This window comes from Triplophysa dalaica, chromosome 4 (assembly GCF_015846415.1).
Source record: "Triplophysa dalaica isolate WHDGS20190420 chromosome 4, ASM1584641v1, whole genome shotgun sequence".
Taxonomy (NCBI): domain Eukaryota; kingdom Metazoa; phylum Chordata; class Actinopteri; order Cypriniformes; family Nemacheilidae; genus Triplophysa; species Triplophysa dalaica.
The window spans coordinates 4,103,202-4,126,415 of record NC_079545.1 but is presented as its reverse complement, the minus strand read 5'-3'; the positions used below and the strand labels follow the sequence as shown (position 1 = coordinate 4,126,415).

The 23,214-nt window shown below is 38.4% G+C and overlaps 2 protein-coding genes across 6 annotated transcripts in view; one reads left to right on the top strand and one right to left on the bottom strand.

The window, feature by feature from the left end:
- The first annotated feature begins 891 nt into the window (after nt 1–891).
- fam189a2 (family with sequence similarity 189 member A2) lies at nt 892–14,256 on the top strand. Its single transcript, XM_056745479.1, has 11 exons — nt 892–1,398; nt 3,162–3,218; nt 3,466–3,576; nt 3,973–4,092; nt 4,189–4,296; nt 4,481–4,614; nt 7,489–7,615; nt 9,300–9,378; nt 11,363–11,512; nt 12,447–12,742; nt 12,943–14,256. Exons 1-11 carry the CDS (start codon nt 1,108–1,110, stop codon nt 13,231–13,233), a joined length of 1,764 nt encoding a protein of 587 aa, XP_056601457.1. The 5' UTR covers nt 892–1,107; the 3' UTR covers nt 13,234–14,256.
- Nucleotides 14,257–14,387: 131 nt separating this feature from the next.
- The window catches only part of apba1a (amyloid beta (A4) precursor protein-binding, family A, member 1a), a 40,088-nt gene continuing 31,261 nt past the window's right edge, over nt 14,388–23,214 (bottom strand). For 4 of the 5 annotated variants that reach the window (XM_056745476.1, XM_056745475.1, XM_056745477.1 and 1 more), the window contains 8 exons: nt 21,037–21,069; nt 20,265–20,351; nt 19,978–20,163; nt 18,652–18,831; nt 18,294–18,506; nt 18,085–18,204; nt 17,854–17,994; nt 14,388–17,719 (listed from right to left, as the gene is read on the bottom strand). In XM_056745476.1, the coding sequence (XP_056601454.1) occupies nt 17,648–17,719; nt 17,854–17,994; nt 18,085–18,204; nt 18,294–18,506; nt 18,652–18,831; nt 19,978–20,163; nt 20,265–20,351; nt 21,037–21,069 (1,032 nt within the window). In that variant the 3' untranslated portion in view covers nt 14,388–17,647. The remainder of the gene's footprint in view (nt 17,720–17,853; nt 17,995–18,084; nt 18,205–18,293; nt 18,507–18,651; nt 18,832–19,977; nt 20,164–20,264; nt 20,352–21,036; nt 21,070–23,214) is intronic. The other variant, XM_056745478.1, reaches the window with a different exon arrangement.

Below are 23,214 nucleotides of genomic sequence, written 5' to 3'. Positions count from 1 at the left end.
ATTGGTCAACTCTGTCACGTAATTACCTGAGAAGTTTAGACATCTTACGTGTATAAATGCGACAAAAATCTGCAATCACTTTTATCTGCAAATGCAAAATAGACAATTAAACCGAATCATATTTATTTATTTGTGTTTTTTGTCGTTGTGGTTTCTTTATTTACTCTGGCTGGCTACCAAGTCAAACCTGTTGGACAATACCGCAATAGCCTATGTTATATAAATGTTAAAATAAAAAAGCCACCGTGTCTTCAACGGACGCCGCACCGCATTTATTTTAATGGGTTCTAATGTCTTTTGTCCTGTCGCGCCGGTCGCGTCCGTTGTAGACGCGGTGTTAAGGACGTGCGATATAATTGTTCTGGCTGTGATAAAGACATCTTTACAAATTACACATTTTGAATTCATTTGATATAATGTAACACTTTCTGATATTTTATTATTTGAATAAACTTGGTTTACTGTAAAGGGTGAAAAGGGTTCATGTATGGTCAATCAGCGCTGTGACGTAGTCGACCAATGAAATCGAGGCTGAGACGTGAATCGTGGACGCGGGGTAGCGTTTTCGGATAAGGGGCGTAGTTTGCGTTTACTTATAACGCACATTATAACGGTGAAGTATGTACAATCAAGCTAATAGTAATTTTGCGCTTGCTCCAATATTTTGCAAAATTTTCTCTGTGTAAATGTGGCCAAAACTGACGTCTAAGCGCCATTCAACATTATTTAATATATTATATAATTATTCAATAATAATACTAAACAAAGTTCACCATAAATTCGCTAGATTACGTTACAGTTTAGAAGGAGCAGAAGCACGGGCGTGAGTTGCCTATTCCCACTCACGCACGCACGCACGCACGCACGCACCCCCCTCCCCCGCCCCTCACTAGGTCCAAAAAAAAGAAAAACATGTGAAACTAAATCCGAGCAGCATCAAGCAAGTCATAGAGACTAGTTATTTAAAAACCAACCTCAACTACCTCGCGAACATGGAAGAGGCAGCGAACACCGTGTGTAAAGAAATGATCTTAGCGTTCAAAGATAACAGAGTATAATGAGGGAACGGCGCTGTGCTTGTTTAACGCGTGTTGTTGTTTGGCTCCAATGTCTCTGCCCGTAGTGTTGCCCGGATCTTGTTGTCGTTTGTCGGGGGCCGCTTTGGCCCATCATTTCACAAACAGAAGTCGCAACCGGTGCGCGACTGCTCTTCCTTCCCGCATGTCTGGAACTCAGACGCGGCTCATCCCAGCGCTGCTGCCGGCTCGCCCGCTACTCTCACTCGGCTTGGTCCAGCTGGTGCTCGGCTGCTCCATGGTGGCGCTCTCTTTCGGGGCTCTGTCCCTTAGCAATTCACCCCCGATCAGAAACTCTTGTCCATTCTGGGCCGGATCTTCAGTGAGTATTATATTGCTGGTTGATTAATCGTGACAGTTTTTACTTTACGCCTCGAACCGCACATTACACGCGCGTACAGAAATAGTCAGATCGCATCGAAGCGTAACTTAATATGTCACCATGCGACTCGAATGGTTATTTATTGACCCGCTCTGTATTTACATGCAAGTAACAGTTGAGAAGTTTATTATGGTCTGCACATTTTTTTTAACGTGGCATGCATTTGTCCTTGTCTGATTTCACTGTAGTCTGTATTTAAATGACCAAAATGCAACATGATCAGATCATAGGTCTGTTAATAAGTTGCAAATGTTTGATCAACAGCTAGTAAATGGGGATCAACAGATGACAATTGATAATAATAATTTACACCTTTAAAATTACATGTCCACGTTTTTTAAAGCAGTAAATAATATCCCATATTACGTTGATTTGGGTTCAGGTTTAGGTAACATTTTGGGTTACATGCACAGGGTCATACTGATAAAATGCATAGCGTTAATGCATAATAAATTGCTATGGATAATGTGGATAAGGAGATAATTCTTTCCAATTACTTAAGTTTGTGATAAACTTGAGTGCGAGACTCAAAATTTGTGATTATATGTAGAATTCATTTCAGGCGTTCTGCATGATCGCTGTGGCGTTGCTATAGGTGGTTTCTAGGGTGTTCTGGGTGATCACTATGGCGTTGGGTGTTAGAGGTGGTTGAATGGGATTGCTAGGTGGTTTATAGGGTGTTACAGGTGGTCACTACACTTTTACACCCCGTCAATATCAGAAGTGAGCAGCTTGACGAGATACAACAAACGTATTTTTCTTAATGGGTGTGTCATGTTGCATCGCGCCACATCCAGTGTGGACAAAATCTTAAACTTTCTAGGATGTTCTGGGTGGTCGCTATGGCATTGCTTGGTGGTTTTTGAGATGTTCTGGGTGATTTAGGCCCTGTTTCACAGACAAGGCCTGAGGCTAGTCCTAGACAAAAATGGATGTGCCAAAACAAAACAAAAAATAACCAATAGCGTTACATTTACATTTTAGGCATTTGGGAGACGCTTTTATCCAAAGTGACTTATATTGCTTTATCCTATACACTTTACATAGGTATTTGCAATCCCCTGGGATCGAACCCACAACCTTGCATTGTTAACGCAATGCTCTTACCACTGAGCTACAGGAAAGCTCAATAGCAAGTTTATTTCTATAGCACAAATTACAATTTGCAGAAAAAACAGGTTGAACAACCGTACATTCAATCCCTTAAACTGTTTATCTTAGGTATTGTTTAAGAATAAAGGGCATAATAATTATAATTTGTGTTAGCTGCCATATTATATATCCACCCACTGGTTACCAAGATCTGATGTGTCTCTTTGCAAGAACTGGTTTTCAGGAGGACAATAGGATGCAGTTAACACTAGTTTCTATCTTTAGAAGCTGTTTGTAAATTCTGTTTTAATATACTTACAGCCTTCTGTTTGCTAGTACCTCTGAAAAGAATGAGCCAAACTAGAACTTATACTGCAGTGGCTCTCCACAGCATTTTGTGTAATGGACAGGAAGTGGCAGAGTTACGGGAAATGCAAGAGAGCCAAGTATGCACAGTGGTATTTGAATGAGTCAGTCAGCAAGATTACTGGATTTAAAAGTATTTAAGGACTTTGTGAAATTGTTTAGCATCTTCTGGGTAACAATAGGCTCATATCTGTTAATCTGTCTGTTTGTTTTTTTGCTTAATGCTCTGTGTTTGCTGTCTGCAGGTTATTCTCTCTGGCATCATAGGGTTGACCACATGGAAACGGCCGATGCTTCTGCTGGTATGTGTGTCTTGCCAATCTCATACAAATTGTTTTATTACATTAGGATAAACGCCCCTTCAGAATTGATTGAACATAAAACGGAAGATTTTGATCCCAATTTTGCTGCATATTGGTCTCCCTTCTGCCATTTAAATAAAAGTCCTTTTGCCATTCAAATAAAAGTTGTTTTGACCTTTCTAATGAGTGAAGCACAAATAATATGTTTACTGAGTGTTATTAAGGTTTGTCTATACCCCTCATACAGGTGAACCTGTTTGTATTGCTGTCAGTGGTCTGTATTCTGCTAAACCTGGCGGGGTTCATTCTCTGTTGTCAGGGAGCTCAGCTGGTCTCCAGTACCATCAACTGCCAGCTGGTGAGAAACTGGTCCACTTGCAAGTGAAAATTAGAAAGAAAAGAGGCCATGAATGCATTTTTATTCAGTATATTTTCAGAATGTGAAAGAATGATCTTTCATCAACTTCAAATCTCATGAAAATGTCTAAGCAACCTTAAATCTTTATATTGCTTGCAATGGTGGAGGGTTTATTGCACATTGTCATTATAGGAGTCTTTCTTCTGTGGAACACAAAATAAGATATTTGAGAATTGTCTCTGATTTTGTGTGAAACACAACAGAAGTCTATTGGGTCCAATTTCGTTTGGTTACAACGTTCCTCAGACATCCTTCTGTTTTGTTTTGCAGAGGAAATAAGGGAACATATTTATTTAATGATAAAAAGCACCAAACGAAAGAGCATTTGTGTTTCAGAGTGAGCAGGGCGACCTTTGTTACTGCTGTTCAGAGACCCCAAGCACCGAGTGCCAAGAGGAGAAATTGGTAAAGATCTATGCGGGCCATGCGTGTGGCACAATGAGAATCCTGCTCAAGGTGTGTGTCTGTGGTCCAAAATCTAACCTATGAGTTTAAAAAGGCTGAAATCATTTTGCTTCTCATCCTCAGACATCACACAATTTTCTCTTTCAGAAAGTCCTCTTTGCGTTGTGTGCGCTCAATGCTCTCGCTACAGCTGTGTGTTTGGTTGCTGCGGCGCTCAGATATCTCCAGATCTTCTCAACAAGACGACCCTGCATGGTGAGGAAACATGTCACACAGTAAAAAATGTGTCATGTACATCTTGACATCTTGGTCACATCCTAAGGGAATCAGATTTTTTTCCCAAACCTTGGAGCTTGATGTACTAGGTCATTTTAAGACGGACTCATGGCTGTCTGCTCTGGTGTGTGCTAACATTGCTGTGATTGGTCGTCTTTGGTAGGAAGAGGCCAGGCCGGTTCCAGAAGAAGTTGAGGAGCACACTCGTCTACCAGACCCTGATGAGTTTGTTGCCCCTGCGCCCCCACCCTCTTACTTCTCCACCTTTTACTCCTACACCCCACGCCTGGCCCGCAGGTATCAAAAACACCAAACCTCTCCGTCTTCCACACTGTTAAAATATTTTGTCATGTAGCCTAAAATAATTAGTTATTAAAGCAAAATAATGTGCTACTGTTAACATTTATGCGTTTGGCAGGTGCTTTGATCCTCTAGCAAAGTTATAGTATTAAATATTGCTTAACATAAACAAAAAAATTCTGTGGCCTCACAAAAAATAGTTCACTCTAGACTGAAAAGTATTTCATAATTTACTCACTCATATCATTCCCAACCCTAATTTTTTGAAGAACATTGGTAATCTATTGAAGTCAATTGGACCCCATTGACTTTTATTGTATGGAAAAAAAAACACTGAGAAATTTCGCAAAATATCTTGTTTTTCCCATGGAAGAAAGTCCTATAATAAGTTTTGACATGAACATGAATAAATCATGACAGAATTGTTACCTTAAGGTAACATTTTTTTAGATTCGCTTAACAGTACTAGGTGTTATAATCCCACTATTCAGCACAGTTTAATTGCCCAATAGGACATTTCCCATGCCGTATGCATGAAAGGGGGAGCAGTCAAGAATATGAATAGAGGGAAGGAGGTTTCACTGGGTTCGTCGGGAAGGCATCCTCTGTATTTGGGAAATATGATTATAGAAATAAATAGAATATTTATACTTAGCTTTTCTTGCTATTATCAGAGAGACATCTCATGAGATGTGTGTCCGATCCCACTTTCATCACATCCATTATCCTGGGTGAAGGATGCCTTTGTTGAGGTGCTGCTGATAATGCCTTTGTATGGTTCCCGACAATGCAACACTGTCAGTTGTGCACCTCAGCATCATTGGGTGTTTCGGCCCTTTATCACAAGACACCCTCAGCCAAGGGATGCTCACCGCAGATTGATCAGCCAGTGGCTTCTTCTTTCTGGCCAGTTCTTGATTATCCTCCACTGGACATGTCTTCTGAACCCCACTTCCTGTGTAAATTAGCTCATCCAGATTAGCGGCTACAGCCTCATCAATACTTGCTTTGCTGATAGCTCAGTGGCATCACACCTCAATGCAACTGTACGCACCAACATGTTGGGTAAGGCTATTCTAGCCCCACCAGCACCGTTAATGCATGCTCAGTATCCCGATATTCAACCACAGCCATTTCTGCTTCACTCAGCAACAGAGGCAAGTTCTTTGACTATCGTCCTTTGGGCCTGTCCCCACAAAGCCCCTGCAGCCCATTTCCACTGGGAACAGTTTCGCTGTCCAGCCCCAATCTTCAGCCTCCGCTGCCAAGTTGGCATAACGGAGATTCTTTATTTCAGCTTGGTTACCGGCTCTTGAATGTGGAAGAAGTGAAAGGCTGTCCAAAATGTGTGGCACTGATCGAAAGGCATTGGTAAGATCTAAAAAACATACACGCGCATGTCTTTCTTCTCCTTTTTTGCCATTTGGAACTAGTGCCAGATGATGTAAGCATGTTCCAAACATCCGGAGAACCCCCCCCTATGCCTGCCTTCTGCACTGAAGTGTCGATGAAGTTGTAACTCTTTAGAGATGTTGAGGATCTATTGGCCACAACGGCAAAAAAAAAGCTTACCTTCCACATTCAAGAGGCAAATTTGGCAAAACTGGTCAATAGTTAATGAGTTTTACTCCTTGGGGCTCACTATGCCTCCTGCCCTTCTCCAGACCTTTGGTATCACCTGCTTTTTCCATGCCACAGCCACTAATCTCCAAAGATACCTCAACACTCCAGGGGGTTAGATAGCCTTGTAGAGCCTGTATGGTATACCGTTGAGTCCAGGAGAGGAAGCTGATCTTGCCCATTTTACTGCACTCTCACCTTCGCTCCACTAAGGGGGCCTTGTGTCCATCTGGTGTTCTGGTACCTGAATTGGTGGCATGTCCTCTGGAACGGAGATTGGCTCATGCCTCAGATTGTCGAAATACGTTCTCCGTAGGTGTTCCTCAAGATCTGTTATAGATACTTTGAGGGTCCCAGTTTTCTCCTCGCTAAAGATGCTACTGACGAACTTGTAAGGATCTTTGTAGAAAGTGGTCCTGGTTCATTCCTTTTTCTCATGTTGCTTTCTCAAGCTCTCTGCTCTTTGCATCAAGGCTTGGCGACTTTTTAAATCGCCTTGTAGTGCCTCTAAGCCCTTCCTTTTCTCTTCTGTGGCCTTCTTCCTCTGTTTCTCAGTCAACTCCTTTCTCTCACAACTCTGTCAATCTCTTTTTGTTTCCTGGATTTAGGCCGGCCTTGGGTTCTTGCTTTTTATTCCAAATCTCTCCACCTCATAGGTGTAGATGGTCTCCCCCATCTTCTCCAGTTTTCTTCCGACATCTCCTTTTTGGCCTGCTAATAGCTGGACAAGATCTGAATCAATTGTTGCCCAATCTTTGTTGCAGGATTTAAGCCAATATATCTGAGGTCTTCTTCCATCCATTTTCTTTTCTACTGCTTGCTGTGTTAACATTTATACAGTATAATCTTTCTTTCTTGAAAAATCATTCCATGATATTGTCATAACATTATATTTACCACGTATTTATCCTCACCTGATCCATATCTTGCTTAAAGATTGAGCGTTTTACAGAAACAAATGAGCTTTGTCTGGATCTCTTTTAAAGAAATATGCGGTAGCATTTATTAGATGCGGTATGTGGGAGGCTGGTTTCAGGTTTGGCAGGCAACCAAAATGTTTTGGCAACCAAAAACAGGACTGAAGTTTTTCTGAAAAGCTTGTGGGAACCATAAATATCATTTAATTATTTTGAACCCCTTTTATGAGATGTTTTGATCTGCTTTAATGGATCTAACTATTATCAGTTGGTATTTACTGTAGTTGTGTTTTCTCATGGGTAACTAATAGGGTAAACGTATGTGTTTTGGCAGGATGTTTGGTGACTGCACGATTCCTCTTCCTCATATATATGGCGCCAGGATTAAAGGTGTGGAGGTCTTCTGTCCACTGGAACCTCCTCCACCTTATGAAGCTGTTGCATCACAGCCAGCAACACAGGTATGAGAAAAAATATGTCATCATGTTCCATTTGCTTTTATGATGCTTTTATCTCTGTACTGAAGGTATAAAGAATACATTTAAGATTCCATTTACATCCCATTTACACTAAGAGTGATTTCATCACTGGTGGTCACCAGGTTTCTGTGCTGTTGGCCTCATCTGTATAGATCGGATGCACGCGACTTGTCTGAAGTTAACTTCCGGTGTTTGGTTATAATAACAATTTTTGTTTTACATTTATTTAATTAATTTTTTTTATATTATATTTAATTTATAGTATTATTAATCTAGTTCATATTAATATTTTAGTATATATTTTTAGTATTAAAGGGTAAGTTCATCCAAAAATCAAATTTGTGGGTTTTTTTTTAAGTCACCCACATGACGTTAAACATGTTTTGAGACCTCCCGGCGTCTTCGGAGCACAAATAAAGATATTTAGGTAACATCCGAAAGATTTCCACAGAGTTGTGCTTCTACCCTCACCAAAAGCGAATGCGTCAAAGTGCTCTCGTGAACGCTCACCATAAACTGACCTAAATATCTTTATTTGTGCTCCGAAGATACCGGGAGGTCTCTAAACATGTTTAATGTCATGTGGGTGAGTAAAAAACACACAAACTTGATTTTGGGATGAACTTTCACTGTAAATTAACTACTCAACAGTTATTGATTCTTTTTGGAGGTTTACAGGAAGTTAAATTTGGGCCACATAACGTTTTGTTTATGTTGTTGCTGCTCAAATCGCCTATAGCCATACCTGTTGCTGTAACATTATTGGTTGACCGCACAACAGATCATAACTATTGGAACAAGATGTATAACAAGTGATGTATAACTTTGGACAGTTGACATCTTTGCTCTTTATTGTAATATTTTATGAAAAAAGAATATGTAAATTTTATTTACAAATTTATTATTTTAAATGTTTCATTGGTGTGATTGGCGTGTAAACTGTAGCTTTCCAAAGCCTCTCCAAGGCTCTAGAGAATGCCTACAAAAATATTAACACATAAAAGGATCAACAAATATTAATATCAAATAAAATTATTGTCAATGTTTTTTTTTTCTATGCATTTTTTGTATATTAGAATAAGAAACATATTCCCAGAGTTTGATTTTGCCAAATAATTTTGTCCATATACGTACTTGAAAGCTTTAGTGTTTTTTCCAATTTGTATCCATATATCTCATATTTTGATAATATAATTGAACCTGAGGGGACATTTAAAGCTAAAACTGTACAAATATGCCCCCGTACATCACTTTTGCCCCCATTGTGTTTTGACTAAATTGACATTTAGCAGGGGAAAGTGTTCACATTATAAATAAAATAAATAAATTATATCAAACTAGCTCCGATTTTTATTTCCTCCTCTTTCTATTTGCATGGTCTGCACATCACACTAATGCTCATTTGCGTATATTAAGCCTTTTCTCAACTTTGTGTCATTGGTTGTTGACGCTCTATTCTATGCAACAAGAACTCAACTCATTGACTTCTCAGCGTCACTTTAGGTTGCAGCTGGAGATTAATTTAGAATTTGACCTTGCTGAGCTTCAGTGAACATGCTTGACTTTTGTCCCTGTCTAACAAGCATGACGTTCTGCTGCTTACATTGCCTGCAGCTCAGTCAGATAAGGTCTCCGCATGCCAACTGACTCTCTGTATTTCTATCAGGTCCAGCAGGCTGAGGTGCAAATGTCTGACCTGACGGAGGTTCTCACACAGGCCACAGAAACAGTTACACCCACTGATGGTATGAAAAGGATGTATTCCTTCTTTTATAGTTGTGTATAATATCAGTTAAAATACTCCAACATAAAGTCTGCTAAAAATAACTGTTGTCAGGGAAACAGCATTGTATTCACTTTTATGAATATAAAACCTTCTGAAGAAGTTCTGAAATGAAACGATGAAACTTTCACTTGACACATCCTATAAAAGCAGTTGACTGGCCTCTTATAAATAAACTCAAGCCCCGTTACAGGCGTGTCAGAGTATCCATCCATAGTTATGTCATCTGTATATTAAAAGATGTTTTATTTTGGTGGCATGGGTTCGAGGGTTCATCGTCTCGTGTGTACACCAATGAGGGATTTGTCTTTTTATAGTCTGTATACTTTAACACATTAAAATATGTTTTGCGTTTCACAGACTACAATGTTTCCCTCATCTGTTCATAGCCGTTTCAGCTTGGTAGCCGACAAAATATTTGTCAAGGCCAAAAGATGTATGTAGCAAACTAACGTATTACGTACAATAGATCACTTTTTATTTTGCTTTAATGCCTAGAATTAAATGGATAGTTCAGTCAATAAGGAATTTTTTTCATCATTTACTCACCGTTGGTACCCATTGACTTTAAGACTAATGAAAAGTCAATGGGTACAAAGGTTGTTTAATACCAACATTCTTCAAAATATCTTTTGCAGAAGAACGTCAAACAGGTTTAAAATGACAAGAGGGCGAGTAAATGATGATGGTATTTTTTGGTGAACTATTACTTAAAATTGGACATTCACAAGTTGGGTACACTTTCATGCCAGATGTCTGTGTGACATCATTTGATTTTTCACCCATGTAAAGAAAAGTACGAAAATAACCAGCAATTTTGTGTTTTTAACAGAGATGGCGATAGAGAGTAAAGAATCGTGGCAATAATTGAAATAGTTCTGCTCAAGTAAAAGGTGTATTGTCTTGGCTTAGTATTAGGGCTGTCAAACACTTAATCTCGATTAATCACATCCATAATAAACGTTTGTGTTTACATAAAAGGGATAGTTCAGCAAAAAACTCCAAATTGCTGTTTATTTACTCACCCTCACGCCATCCGAGATGAAGGTGATATTTTTTCTTGAGTAGCACCATAAAGAAGATTGTTTGGTAAATCTGCAGCCCTCTCTGCCTCATATAAGGGGAGTATATGGGGTCTACCTGTCTAAGAGTTCCTAAAGCACATAATTCCAAAAAGCGGCTCCTGGCAACGTGTTGACGTTTCTTGAAGTTACCCGCTCGATATTTTCATAAATTTGAATCATTTTTTATAATATTAGCCATACTGTACAGCCTCAACACTCCCTTTCTGCAGGTGGCCCTAAACGCACCAGACGCTGGTATGCCATCTGCCACCAAATACTACAAGAAGGAGATTGCGATTGTGTGCAGAGGCTAATATTGTTAAAAATGACGTTCAGTTTTATGAAAATTCAAACGGTTCGCTTCACGAAACGTCAACTTGTCACCAGGAGCCGCTTTTTGGAATTATGTGCTTTACGAACTCTTAGACAGGTGGACCTCATAGACTCCCATTATATAAAGCAAACTTCTTTATGGTTCTACTCAAGAAAAAATGTCACCTACATCTCGGATGGCCTGAGGGTGAGTAAATAAATGGCAAATTGGAGTTTTTTGCTGAACTATCCCTTTAAATACTGTATGTCTGTACTGTGTGCATTTATTTTGTATTTATAAACACATACACATACATGTTATTATTTATATTTACTAATAATTTAAATTGTATATAAATGCTTATTCATTTTTAGACTTTTCTTAAATTTATGGATGTATGTGTATTGTTTTATGAGTAAGAAACTAATATGCACAGTGCACATACATATATTATGTGAACACAAATTTATTTTCTGAATGCGATGTATCCCGATTATTTACAGTTAGTATGTATGATTCATATACAGTTAGTATGCATTTTATTTAATTTGTCTGCCTGTTTTATTTAGACAGGTGCCATCAGACGGCCATACTGAGCTCCACCCCACCATCAGAGTCCAGACAGCCTCACACTGCAGTTTCCCCATCCAGAAGACCTCAAAGAACTCGCCACCGCAGGTCCAACAGTGACCCTGTCCTGCTGGACCTCACTGCCAAGGGTAATGCAAAGACATGTGCTATGTAGTCCACATAGACTGAAATATTCGGATTGCCACAATGCCATGAAAGGACAAGCGAACACTGACACGATTCCTTTATAATTAGAATGGGAATTTTGGCTTCTCGGGAGGAAGGTCGCTTCTCACTTCAGATAAAATGAAACCGAGAACAGAGAGGGCCGGTTTGACACTTCTAGCAGTAAATCTAGAGAGACTTTGTCTGTCAGCAGTTAAATTAAGAGCTTTTTAAATATAGGGCTTCCTCTCTCATAATCACGCATGGGCGTGCTTTTCTGAGATCTGCAGAGCTTCATAACATCACATAACATCATAACATCATTGTAGACATATTTAAAAAACAATGCAGTTCTTTTGGGTTTGGGCTAATCGTGATTAATCGCATCCGGAATAATAGTTTCTGTTGACATAATGTACGTATCCTGTGTACTGTGCATATTACTTTTGTATTTCTAAACACATACATGTAAAAAATATATAAAAATGAATAAATCTTCTTATATTTAATTGAAATGAATATATATATACATATATGCGTATATGTACAGTATGTGTTTCTAAATACAAAATCAATATGCACACTGCACTGACATACATTATTATGTAAACGCAAAGTTTTATTCTGGATGCGATTAATTGTTGAACAGCCCTACATCAGGTTCAAAAGTTTGGAAAAAGTGCACTTTTAAGAGGAAAGTTTCCCCAAAAGGTATATAGTCAAGAAAAATTACATAAAAGAAGATATTTTGAAAACTGTTGGCAAACAAACAAAATTGGCCCCCATTGACTTCCATTGAATGGACACAAAAGCAGACTTCTCCACATATCTTTGATTGACTGATGACTATTTTTTTGTGCGAATTATCCCTTTAAATAACTTTAAGATACAGTGCTGAGTTTTTTTTTTCCATTTCAGTAATAAGTTGTGAGGCAGCTACACAGACAGAGTTAGGCCCGGTTCCAGCTCCTGGATCAGTGACAGGAACGGTTACGCTACGACGGGAGCGTGGCAAACGGAAGCCCCGCCCTAATTCCATGGTCGACTACAAGAGCTATAAAGACACAAAACTTCTGGTGGCACGGTTTTTGGAGCAATCTGCCTGCAGCTTAACTCCTGAGGTACAGGAGCTGGTCAATAGCATTAAAACCGTTCTGCGCTCCGATGAGGAACACATGGATGAGGCTGTCCGATGTGCCAGCTTCATTGACCAGGCAAGTGACTTTCATCAACAGATGAGCTTGTTAGAGGGACAGTTCACCAAAATGATAGTTCTGTCATCCTCATGGTGTTTCAAGACACTTGCAAAGAAAACAAAATGTCCATGAAGTTCTTTACAGTACCATGAAAGTGAATAGAGTACATATGTTATAAATAAAACATGAGCTAAGTTCTGTTTTGTTATCATCTGCAGGCCATCACTGTTTCAGTGACAGCACCGGTGCAACCCACCCACAGCAGACACGTGCAGATAGAGCCCGTCTCCAACACGCTGCCCCTGCGTAAGCGTCCGGGCATCCTCCACCTGCGCAGCTGTGGTGACCTCAGCTCCTTCACTTGGGCGGAACTTCAGGACGTGCCGGAACGCAGGCCGGCCCCTTATTCCCGAACAAACTCCAGGACGGGCTCTCGGGCAGGATCCCGCCGCGTGGAACAGGAACGTCCACACAGCCTTATAGGAGTCTTCAGAGAAACCGTCCTCTGAGTGACTCAAACATACTGTTACAGTAAGAGGGGGGGAAATAGACTCCGCCCCTGCTGGGTGATGGTACAGCACCACAACATTATGGATACACAACAGTTTGTCCTTCGATTGTATCGTGCCACTACTTTTCTGTTTTTACATTTTTAGTTGAATTGTCTTGGATTTTTAACAGTCTCGATGTACTGTTGCTTTTATTAACTATGCATTCTTATAAAACACTGGAAAAAAGTTTTATTTACCATATGCTACCTATTTAAAAATATATAATTTCTTATATAAAAATACAATCGATAACCATTGTACAAAAAATGTAAAGTTCTATTTAGGTTGATTTGCTGTAGGGAACTAACGACCGCTGATCAAATCAGCATATTGTGAGGGAGAGGAAACATTTTAGTTTTAGTTTTTTATTTTCACCATTTTAGGTAATTTTTCTTTGCCCAAAGGTGCATTATTGTTAATTGTCAGTGAATGAGATGAGATGTTTCTGTGCATTCTATAAGGTAAATTGACAATCTTAAATCAACAATGTTTGTACAGATCATGGCTTTCCTCTGGATCCTTCGTTCGAATTTTACCCGACAATCGTGATTGGAAAATCTTCAGTCAAAAATATTTACTCTTCCCCATCTTGTTTTAAACCTGCATGTGAAAGCGGGAATAGATGGTAAATAACTTGTAAAACACTAATTATTCAAATAAATTCACCACAGCTTCAGGAGACTAGGAATATTTGCACAAGTCATATACTGCAGACTTTATGAAACTTATGGTATTTTTACTTTTGTTTTTTAAAGAAAAATGACAGCACACTATAGATTCAGAATAACTACATGAAGTACATTTTTGGGGGGTGATCTGCTCCTCTAACATGCCGAATAAAAAGCTTTCTAACAAAATGTTACAAGTTGTGTTTTTTTAATTACATATCAGCACAAGTTTTGGATGAGTACACAACAGCCAGTTTGGATGTGATGAACAACTGTAAAAAAACTGATATTTGCTTTGTATGAGATTAAAGAGACATTCTAGGTTTGTTGCGCACTCCGTAGCGTATTTAATGTTGTAAATACTGTTACAAACATTCCTGCTATGGTGAAGGAATGTGTCTAAATAGTTGAATCACAGAAAAGCTTGCAAATAAATAAACAATATTGCTTTACAGAAAGTGTTTTTTACTGTAGACATTGACAAACATTTTAATTACATTCAGAGCAAGTGCATTATAAATACTAGTCAAACCCACAATTCCTCTGCTATTTCAAAACAAACCACAACATTGCGGAGGCCTTCTGTTCTACAGTCTTGAGGTGTGCGTTTGTCATACCCATTCTGTTTTACATACATTGATATTTCGTACTTGGTGTCATTTCAATAACACAGTAAGCCACTTTTTTTGCTTTTCTGATGCAGAATATTTCAATTCATCACGCATTAAAGGGATAGTTCACCCCAAAATGAAAATTCTCCCTCAGGTTGTTACAAACCTGTATATATTTCTTCAATGAACACAGAGAAAGAAATTTGGAAGAATGTTAGTACTTTTCAGTTCCGGCCCAGGACATCATTTACTACCATAATAGGAAAAATTAAATGGTAGTAAAAGGTGCCCCAGAACTGTTTTTTTTCTAAATTCTTCAAAATATTTTTCTCCGTGTTCGTTGAAGAAATGCATACAGGTTTGTAACAACCTGAGTAAATGGCAGAATTTTCATTTTGGGGTGAACTGTCCCTTTAAAGCTCGCAAATTAAAATACAGAACATCCTGTACTGTATAGCGCAGGAGTCTCGGACACTAGATATTGAGATGTACAGTTGCTTCTCTTTACATTTCAGTTTGTTTAATAGTTTAATAAAACCACCGGATTTTGCTGTCATAGAAAAGAGCATGACAATAGCTGACCGCTGTGGCAAAAGCTGCAATGTTATTGAGCCCAAGGAAGGTGCTTTTCAATGTTTTGCAGTAGTTGAAGACTTTTGCACAGTTTGCTTTCATTATTATGTATGTTATATTCATCAGATATATTGTGTATATGATGCTCTATTTAAATAAATAAAAAATATATTTAAATATATAACGTGTATGTATTTATATGAAAATGTTAAGCTGGTTGTATGAAGTCATTTGTAACCACGTCACCCTCTCACATGAATAAGTAGCAAAGCAGACCATTGAGAAAAACACCATGCCTCATCTAAAAACAAAGAACAAAACAACAAAACATGAATCCCTTCATGTGTGTTTACATTTCAGTCAGAAAATTAAGGTGTCAGAATGTGATTTTGGGTTAAAACACATTTTTAGCAACAAGAAGAACTTTTTCCTACCAACTACAGGTAAGCATTGACTGGAACAGTAACCTCTCAGATGTATAATACCTGGCCATACCATAGCAATAAGATTGATCACAATATTTCTGTGTCAATGCAGATTTAACACTGTGATGGTGACATCATCGTCATCTATATCGCCGTATGATTCATTAGATGGCAAGCTTTGCAAAATGGTGTTTCAATAGTGGGTGTGTTTAAAAATAGAAGAATTCCAGGCAACACAAGTACACTTAATGGTAGGGAAATTTGGTCAATAAGCATTGAGAAAGGTTCTTCTCGTAAGCCATTTACTGATTCTCGGAAAACAGACGTTTCAGGTACGAAGAACAAATTTATAATGTAATATTTTAGAAGGAAGTAATGGAGAGGAATGATACTTGATTAGTAGTTCTTGCACCAGTTCATGGTAAGATTCATGGTATTGTGTAATAGTATGTGAATTACACAAAATCACCCAAGATGTCCACCCATGATTAACATCCAAATGCAGCATACAGACGGGTGAATACGGTTTTAAGACACATTCTGTAACGAGTGAAAAAGTAGCACACATGAATTAAACATAGATGATAAAAAAGACAGTTATGACTTGACTTCATCACATCCGGTGAGGTAAATTGAATTCATAAAACTCCAACACAAGATATCAACACGAGACTATAATATCCCCAACAAAAGTTTCACATTTGTTTTCGAGTATGAATCATTAAAAAAAATAGAATGCTAACAACGTGACAATATTTAATGTGCAATATCAATTTGCAGATGAAATATTAAGTCAAAAAGGGGAAAGTATTCAGTGCTTAAAAATGAAGAATGCAGCCATTTACAACAAATAATATATTGCACACCATGTCGATTAAAAGATAAAAACAGGAAAATAAAAAACACAAACATGATGCTTAATAATTATGATCTTTTCTCTTCATTAACTGACTTGGAGTCAGAGTATTTGCGTTATATAAGTTTAGGCCCATAAGTCAATTATTCTGTGATCTACAAATGTCCCCCATATAGTCAAAGAAACATCATAAATGTCATTTGACTTCACCCAGATTAAGTCTGAAAAAACCTAAATCCTTTCACAATATGGCATCAACATTCTGTAAGGCATTATCTCTATTTAAATGTTCTCTAATACATACCTACAACATACTTCTAGATATACTATTTTGATATTGTAATTGTGTGTATTTGCATGACATTTGCACATCTTATGAACCCTTTCCATTCACCAGTACTTTTATTCATAAACATCTAGACATGTTTTATATTCAGACTCTTCTGCCACTCATCAGTTGCTTTTGCACTTGGAGGATGCTGGAGATTTCTCAGTATTTAAACTATAAGCAGGTTGAAGATGATTTGAAATGTGCCTGAATGTTTTTTGTTGGAAAAGGCGTCTCAGACTGACAAAGTGTCATCAAATCTCATACCAAGAAATCTCTGGCATCCCACAAGTGAGAACAGCATTTGGATGGTTGACAAACTGTGTCCACTAACTAAAAAACACGTCCGGATGCTCCAGGAAAAACAAATCTACAAGACATTCCACAATGCCCCAGATGCTAGAGAAATAAACATCCCTGCTTCTCCATATTCCTAACTGAGTTGAATCTAAAAGCTACCCAGCTCCAATAAATAAAAGCGTACAGTACAAGTACAGTAAGGCAAACTCCTTTTTCATTTTACGCTCACGTTTTTGTCAACCACGAAGCGTTGTGTTGTAAATATAATGTGAGTACAAATTTGGTTTTAATAGTTTAATAGTAATAAAGATCCCCATGCCTCTTTAGTTTCCGCGTCCCCTTCTCGCCATTCGCTCCTGTCCTTTACTTTCGCAACCAAGCTGAGCGCACACAGAAGGAGGTATGACACGGCACAGCATACTCACTCACAGAAAGGGAAAAAGATGAGATGACGGGAACGGTAAGGAGAGACCGAAAGTATTGTGGAGAGCCGCGTTTAGCAGAGCTTCGCTGGATTCAATCACACAGTCACCAGTCCACAGGGCTCAGAGTTTCACATCAACATTAAGGTTATATCTGGTGACAACAGGGCAGGAGACTTGAGAAAGCGTTTAGATGTAAACTGGTTGCTCCTGGGCTGTTAACAAGCGGTACATGGCAGCCGGCATAGTCTTCATGTGAATCTGTTAGGAAGGAGATGAAATTCAGCGATCAGCTCACCTTTATCCAATGTGACTTAAAGCCACATGCAGTTGTTCTTTTTTTGTAACTATCCAAAAAACTATGAATAACTATTGACCGTGTCAGCAAGACTTACCTCACCGACCGCATTTGACAGAATGTGTACAATCTTCTCATGCGGGGTGGCCACAACACTCTGACTATTGATTTCAATGATCCGGTGTCCGACACGCACCCCACCGCGCTCCGCTATACCTCCTCTCATGAGACTACAGATCTGGAGAGCACCAAAACATTCCCATTCTGTACATTACAGTTCCACAACAATGTTCTCAAACAATTAAAGTTGTCTCCTTAAAATACCCACAATGCCGTTCTGCACACTAAAGCCCAGCTGATATCTCAGGTCTGGTCTTCTGATGAGAACGGTGGTCACGGGGGGACATCTGACAATGTTCAACTTTATTCTAGATTGGTTCTTCAATCCCTGAGAGAAAAGAACAACATCTTGAATAGAAAATGTATGTATTTGCTATGAAAGAAATGTCAGCTCTTCATTATAACATAAACTTGTACCTTTATAATGCTCTGACAGGTGGAGAGGGGTAATCCCACCAGGCTGGTGCCGTTGATAGACATAATCTGATCCCCAATGTTCAGCCTTCCGGACTTCTCAGAGGGACCGGCGTGCATCATGTTTGCTATGATAACAGTGGGCAAGATGGAGCCCCAGCCCGACTCCACGATCACCAGCCCGAGAATCTCTCCTTTCTGCTTCTCTATGTAAATCTGAGAGCAGACAAACACCACGTTTACGTCTGTTCAAACACTAATGTTAGTAAATGAAGGCATAAGAAGGTGGATAACATCACATGAAATCGTCACTATTTGCAATCGGTCTCTTGGTTCCTGAAAGGGTGAAGGGTCTACTTACATCTTTGCAGTTTTCAGACTTTGAGAAGTGAATGAGGTCATCATTGTACATGTCCTGTGTGTTGAGTAGGTCGCTGTACTCCTTCTGGCTCAGATCTTCTGGATTGATGCCGTTGGCACGCAGGAACTCTTGGTATGCCACGCTGAAGGCCTGGCCAATGGATTGTGCTATGAGCTGAGCCTGACAAACAAGAAATATTGGACAAAGTTTTTGCAGACTTATAAAACATATTGCAACTACCTCACAATGAAGCAGGGTGTCTAAACTCATTATAATGTGTGAATAATGTATTAAACTGAGCACAGTGGTGATAGTTTGTGGGCAAATCTTCAGGAGCCTGTTATGCAAATCGATATGAAAATCAACTAAAAGGAAGATTAGATTAATGTTCATATCTTTTGCTAATTATGCCTTGGAAACAGGCAATGTCCCCATTTTAACTTAAATTGAAATGGATTAAAAATGTAAAATTATAATAAAACAAATTAAGGAGCAGGGTTCTCCAACATGTCTCATGTTCTCATTTAATTTCTGGGTTGAATGTTGTGGCACGGCCTCTTTATATTCATTCCAGCTCACTGCAGCTGAACAGCGAGAAGGTCACCCCTCTGTCTACAATACCCGAGAACACCATCTAGCAAAAATACTATTAGAGGTCACCACAATCACAGCAATTCATGCTACAAAAACAATGTGAGGAAGCCTGAAAATGATTTACGGTCTGGATGAAAAATGAGTTGTCCGAAAGGTATATTAAGGCAAAATAAAAATTCTGTCATCATTGACACACCCTCTTGTCATTTCATACCTGTATGACTTTCTTTCTTCTGCAGAACACAAATAAAGATATCTTGAGGTATGTTGGTAACCGAATTGAACCCATTGGACACAAAGTCAATGGGCACCACCGTTGTTTGGTTACCAACATTCTTCAAAATATCTTCTTTTGTGTTCTGCAGAAGAAAGAAAGCCATGCAGGTTTGAAATGACAAGAGTTGATGACCGATTTTTCATTTAAGGTGAACCATCCCTTTAATTATGGAACGTATTTAATAATTTTCAATCTATAAATATTTTGCTTACATCATCATTTTACCTTTTCCTCAATGCCTTTATTATTTTTTATCTTATCTGATTTGATACAATTTAAATGATGATGCCATAAATTAATATAAGGTTACTAAAACCAGGAAAGGTCAAGAAGCAGCGACGGATTTGTTTATTTCATGGATCTGGCTATTTCCTGCTGAGATGAGACTTGTATGTGTGCCAGCCCCTCTCAACATTTGATAAGGTCACCTTGACAGAGTTAGGATGAAAACTCACATCTTCAGACTCAAACACGTGGCAGATCATCTTGTATTGGCGCTTCTCATCCTGGGCTGGATCAGAGGCCTCCGTGTTCTCCTGTGAGTCAGAACGGGCCATTCTTCTCCTCGCCATCAGCACTACGATGTTCCCGATGTCGGCAATGTACGAGATGGTCCTTAAAGCGTGGTCCATCATGGTCTCCTGTCGATCAGGAGGAGGAGACGAAATGGTGAGACAACTGATGGCAGATGGGAAAACACGAAGTAATCATAAAAGAATAATGAAATGTGTTGGTGGGTCACCTGTGAGTCTGCATTGAGAACTTTGATCCTTTGAGTGGAGATGAAGAGATCCACTTCTGTCATGGGTTGAGCTTCTCCTTCAGGAGCCTGAAGACACAAAGATCAACCAAATGTCAGATGCTGAGACAGCAAGAGCTATAAAGAGAGAGCTAGGCCCAGAGATACCATGAAGGAGCCTGACACTCTTTTCAGTTTGCTTAAAGCACTTTTCCGCTTATATGGTCTCCTTCATCGAGAACTCTGTCTTGTTCTGTGTGCATTTTTTAAATCCAGCTTGCACGTGGTTAGTTGGTTAGTTTTGTTCTTTATTTTAAAAAGACTTAGTAGTGAGAGAGAGAGACAGAGAAAGAAGAACAGAGATGATTTTCAGAAACCACCAAAAGATGTATTAAAAGTGTCAAACATGCCGTGCCAGAGATAAACCATTAAAAACAACCACAAACACGGAATCTCACAACCAAAAAGATAAAGAATAAGAAAGAAACGCTTGCATTTTCTGTATCCAGCAAATAACGCCCCCCCTAATGACATCACTCCTAAATTTACCCATCTATGCGTACGGTTTGGTGATAAAACTGTGAGGTTATGTTCGGTGTGGAATGAGCGATGACTAACAGACTGTGCAGACAAACACAGGCACGTGACTTGTTGCTGGATTCAGAAAAATGGCAAGGACCGACAAGGATTATGAAAACACCAAAGTGCTGAAACCAAGTGAAAAAAGCAAGACGAGGAACGAAAAAAACACCAAACCCATGAGCGGTTACTGCACCTTCTTCCTGTTTTTGGCTAATTTCTGGGCCGTCTGCTCAGCATGGAACAAACAGAGACAGGAACATTGTTAGATAAAGCAAAGCTCAGCACGCCGGACACGAATCACAACCGTGATCCACAGTGGATCTTTCACGAGACCTCTTGAGATCTCTTTTGGCTCAAAAAGCTGCACGTATGACATTTTTATCCACGAGGGAATGACTTCATATGACATCAAGCCAAAAAGCTTAGGACACCACCCTGCTACAATATGTCGACCTGATACATGGGAAGCTGTTTTTCATTGTAATTTGCACTGTTTTCCACCAGGTGGCATATTTGTTCTTTTATTATAATATATTGAATATATGTGTGTTATATTATAGTTAAATGTTTATAAATTGTCAACTATAAAAAGGAGAAAGTGGCTCTGCTGAACATTAGATTAAGATCGAGTTTAGATTTGCCATCACGATGTGAAAATGGATCAAACTGGCCATCAAAGGAGGATAGGTGGACTGACTCAGATGTGGACTTTGGTCTTTATGGTTCTTTGAATGTGATGCTCCATTAACAAATCCCAAACTGTGCCAGTGGATTTAAATTTATAACGTTATATGTTTAATAATGTTTAATAAAGTAGAAAAACACACCTATAACCCAAAGACAGAATTTACCTACTGTATATGCAAAGTGACATCTGAAGATCAAGTGTGTTTACATAATAAAAATAGATTTTATTTATTGACTTTCATAAATATATTCAATCTTATACAAGATCCAAGAGAGCATAGTTGGGTGTAACTAACTACTAAGTATTTAATAAATGTTATTAAGTTACTTTCCATCGCAAAATTAAAGTAAGGGATTACTTTTACTGTAATTTAATTACAGTTACTTATGATGTAATTGGACTAAATACGATGTAATATATTCAATAGTGGAAATTACGTCTAACTTTAAAATGTGCTTTTTCACCTACCCCTTCACTTTTCATTTTCACTTAATGTATCCTTCTCACATTTGTATACTCTGGCCAGTTAATAAGAATAATTTATGTAGTTATATGTTATTTATTTGAATTAATTAAATATTTTTTTTCATGTCTATCCTTGAATTAATTCTAATAAAGGTTAATCTAAGATAAAGGAAGTAATACGTAATTAAATACTTTTTGTAGAAAGTTATTTGTACAGAAATATGTATATTTTATATTGTATATATAATTAGTAACTAGTAAATAATTACTTTTTCAGAGTAATTTACCCAACGCTTCAAGAGAGGTAGAGTAACAGCATAAGTGAGATTTTGCCAAAATGCAACTCTAGAAAATCTATAGTAGTGCATTTTGTCCTATGCTGAGGGCACTAATGGACTTTTTAACCTATATACAGTTCAAATACATTTGTAACATTGTACATTTGTTTGAGGGAATCTATAAGAACTTGAACTGCTCCCACCAACATGTTGTTAACATGACATATCTTAAATGCAGGTTTCCTTTACCAAAAAGAAAATTCTTTCATAATTTACTTTCTTCTTTTGTGTTTCTTCTGCAGAACACAAAAAAAGATATTCTGAATAAACAATAACCAAACAACATTGGCCGCCATTGACTTCCATTGTATGTATACAAAACCACTGATACATTTCTCAAAATATTTTTTTTTGTGTTGCATAGAAGAAAGACAGTCAAACAGATATTGAACAACATGAGGGTGAACTATTTTTACAATCTACAATTTTTGGGGGAACTATCCCTTTAACAAGTAACCAGAACAAAATGTGAATCTAGTGTATTGGTAGTGTGTAGTTTTCTGTTTCCTGACATACTGTATTCTGGAATTAAAAATGCCATTTGAGGTGACAAAATATTTAGACAAAATGTGTTCTGTGATGACACAGTGAAATGCAGAAGGACACTAAATGGACAGGTATTGGGTTCACTGCATTTTTTAAAGGTGCAGGTAAAAAATGCTGAGGAATGCATCTGACACGGAGAATGGCTGACTTATGCTGCAGGTGGATGAACAGGAGGTGGTAAATGCTTCTATTCCTTTACAAACAGGAATCATGGGATAGCTTCCTACTGTACATGTGTTTTATAATTGCAGGAGGAACACACACGTTTACATTCTTAAGCATCCATCTTTATCTGTTCACCTCGGTCGACATTTTAATTTCAAAAAACACTTTC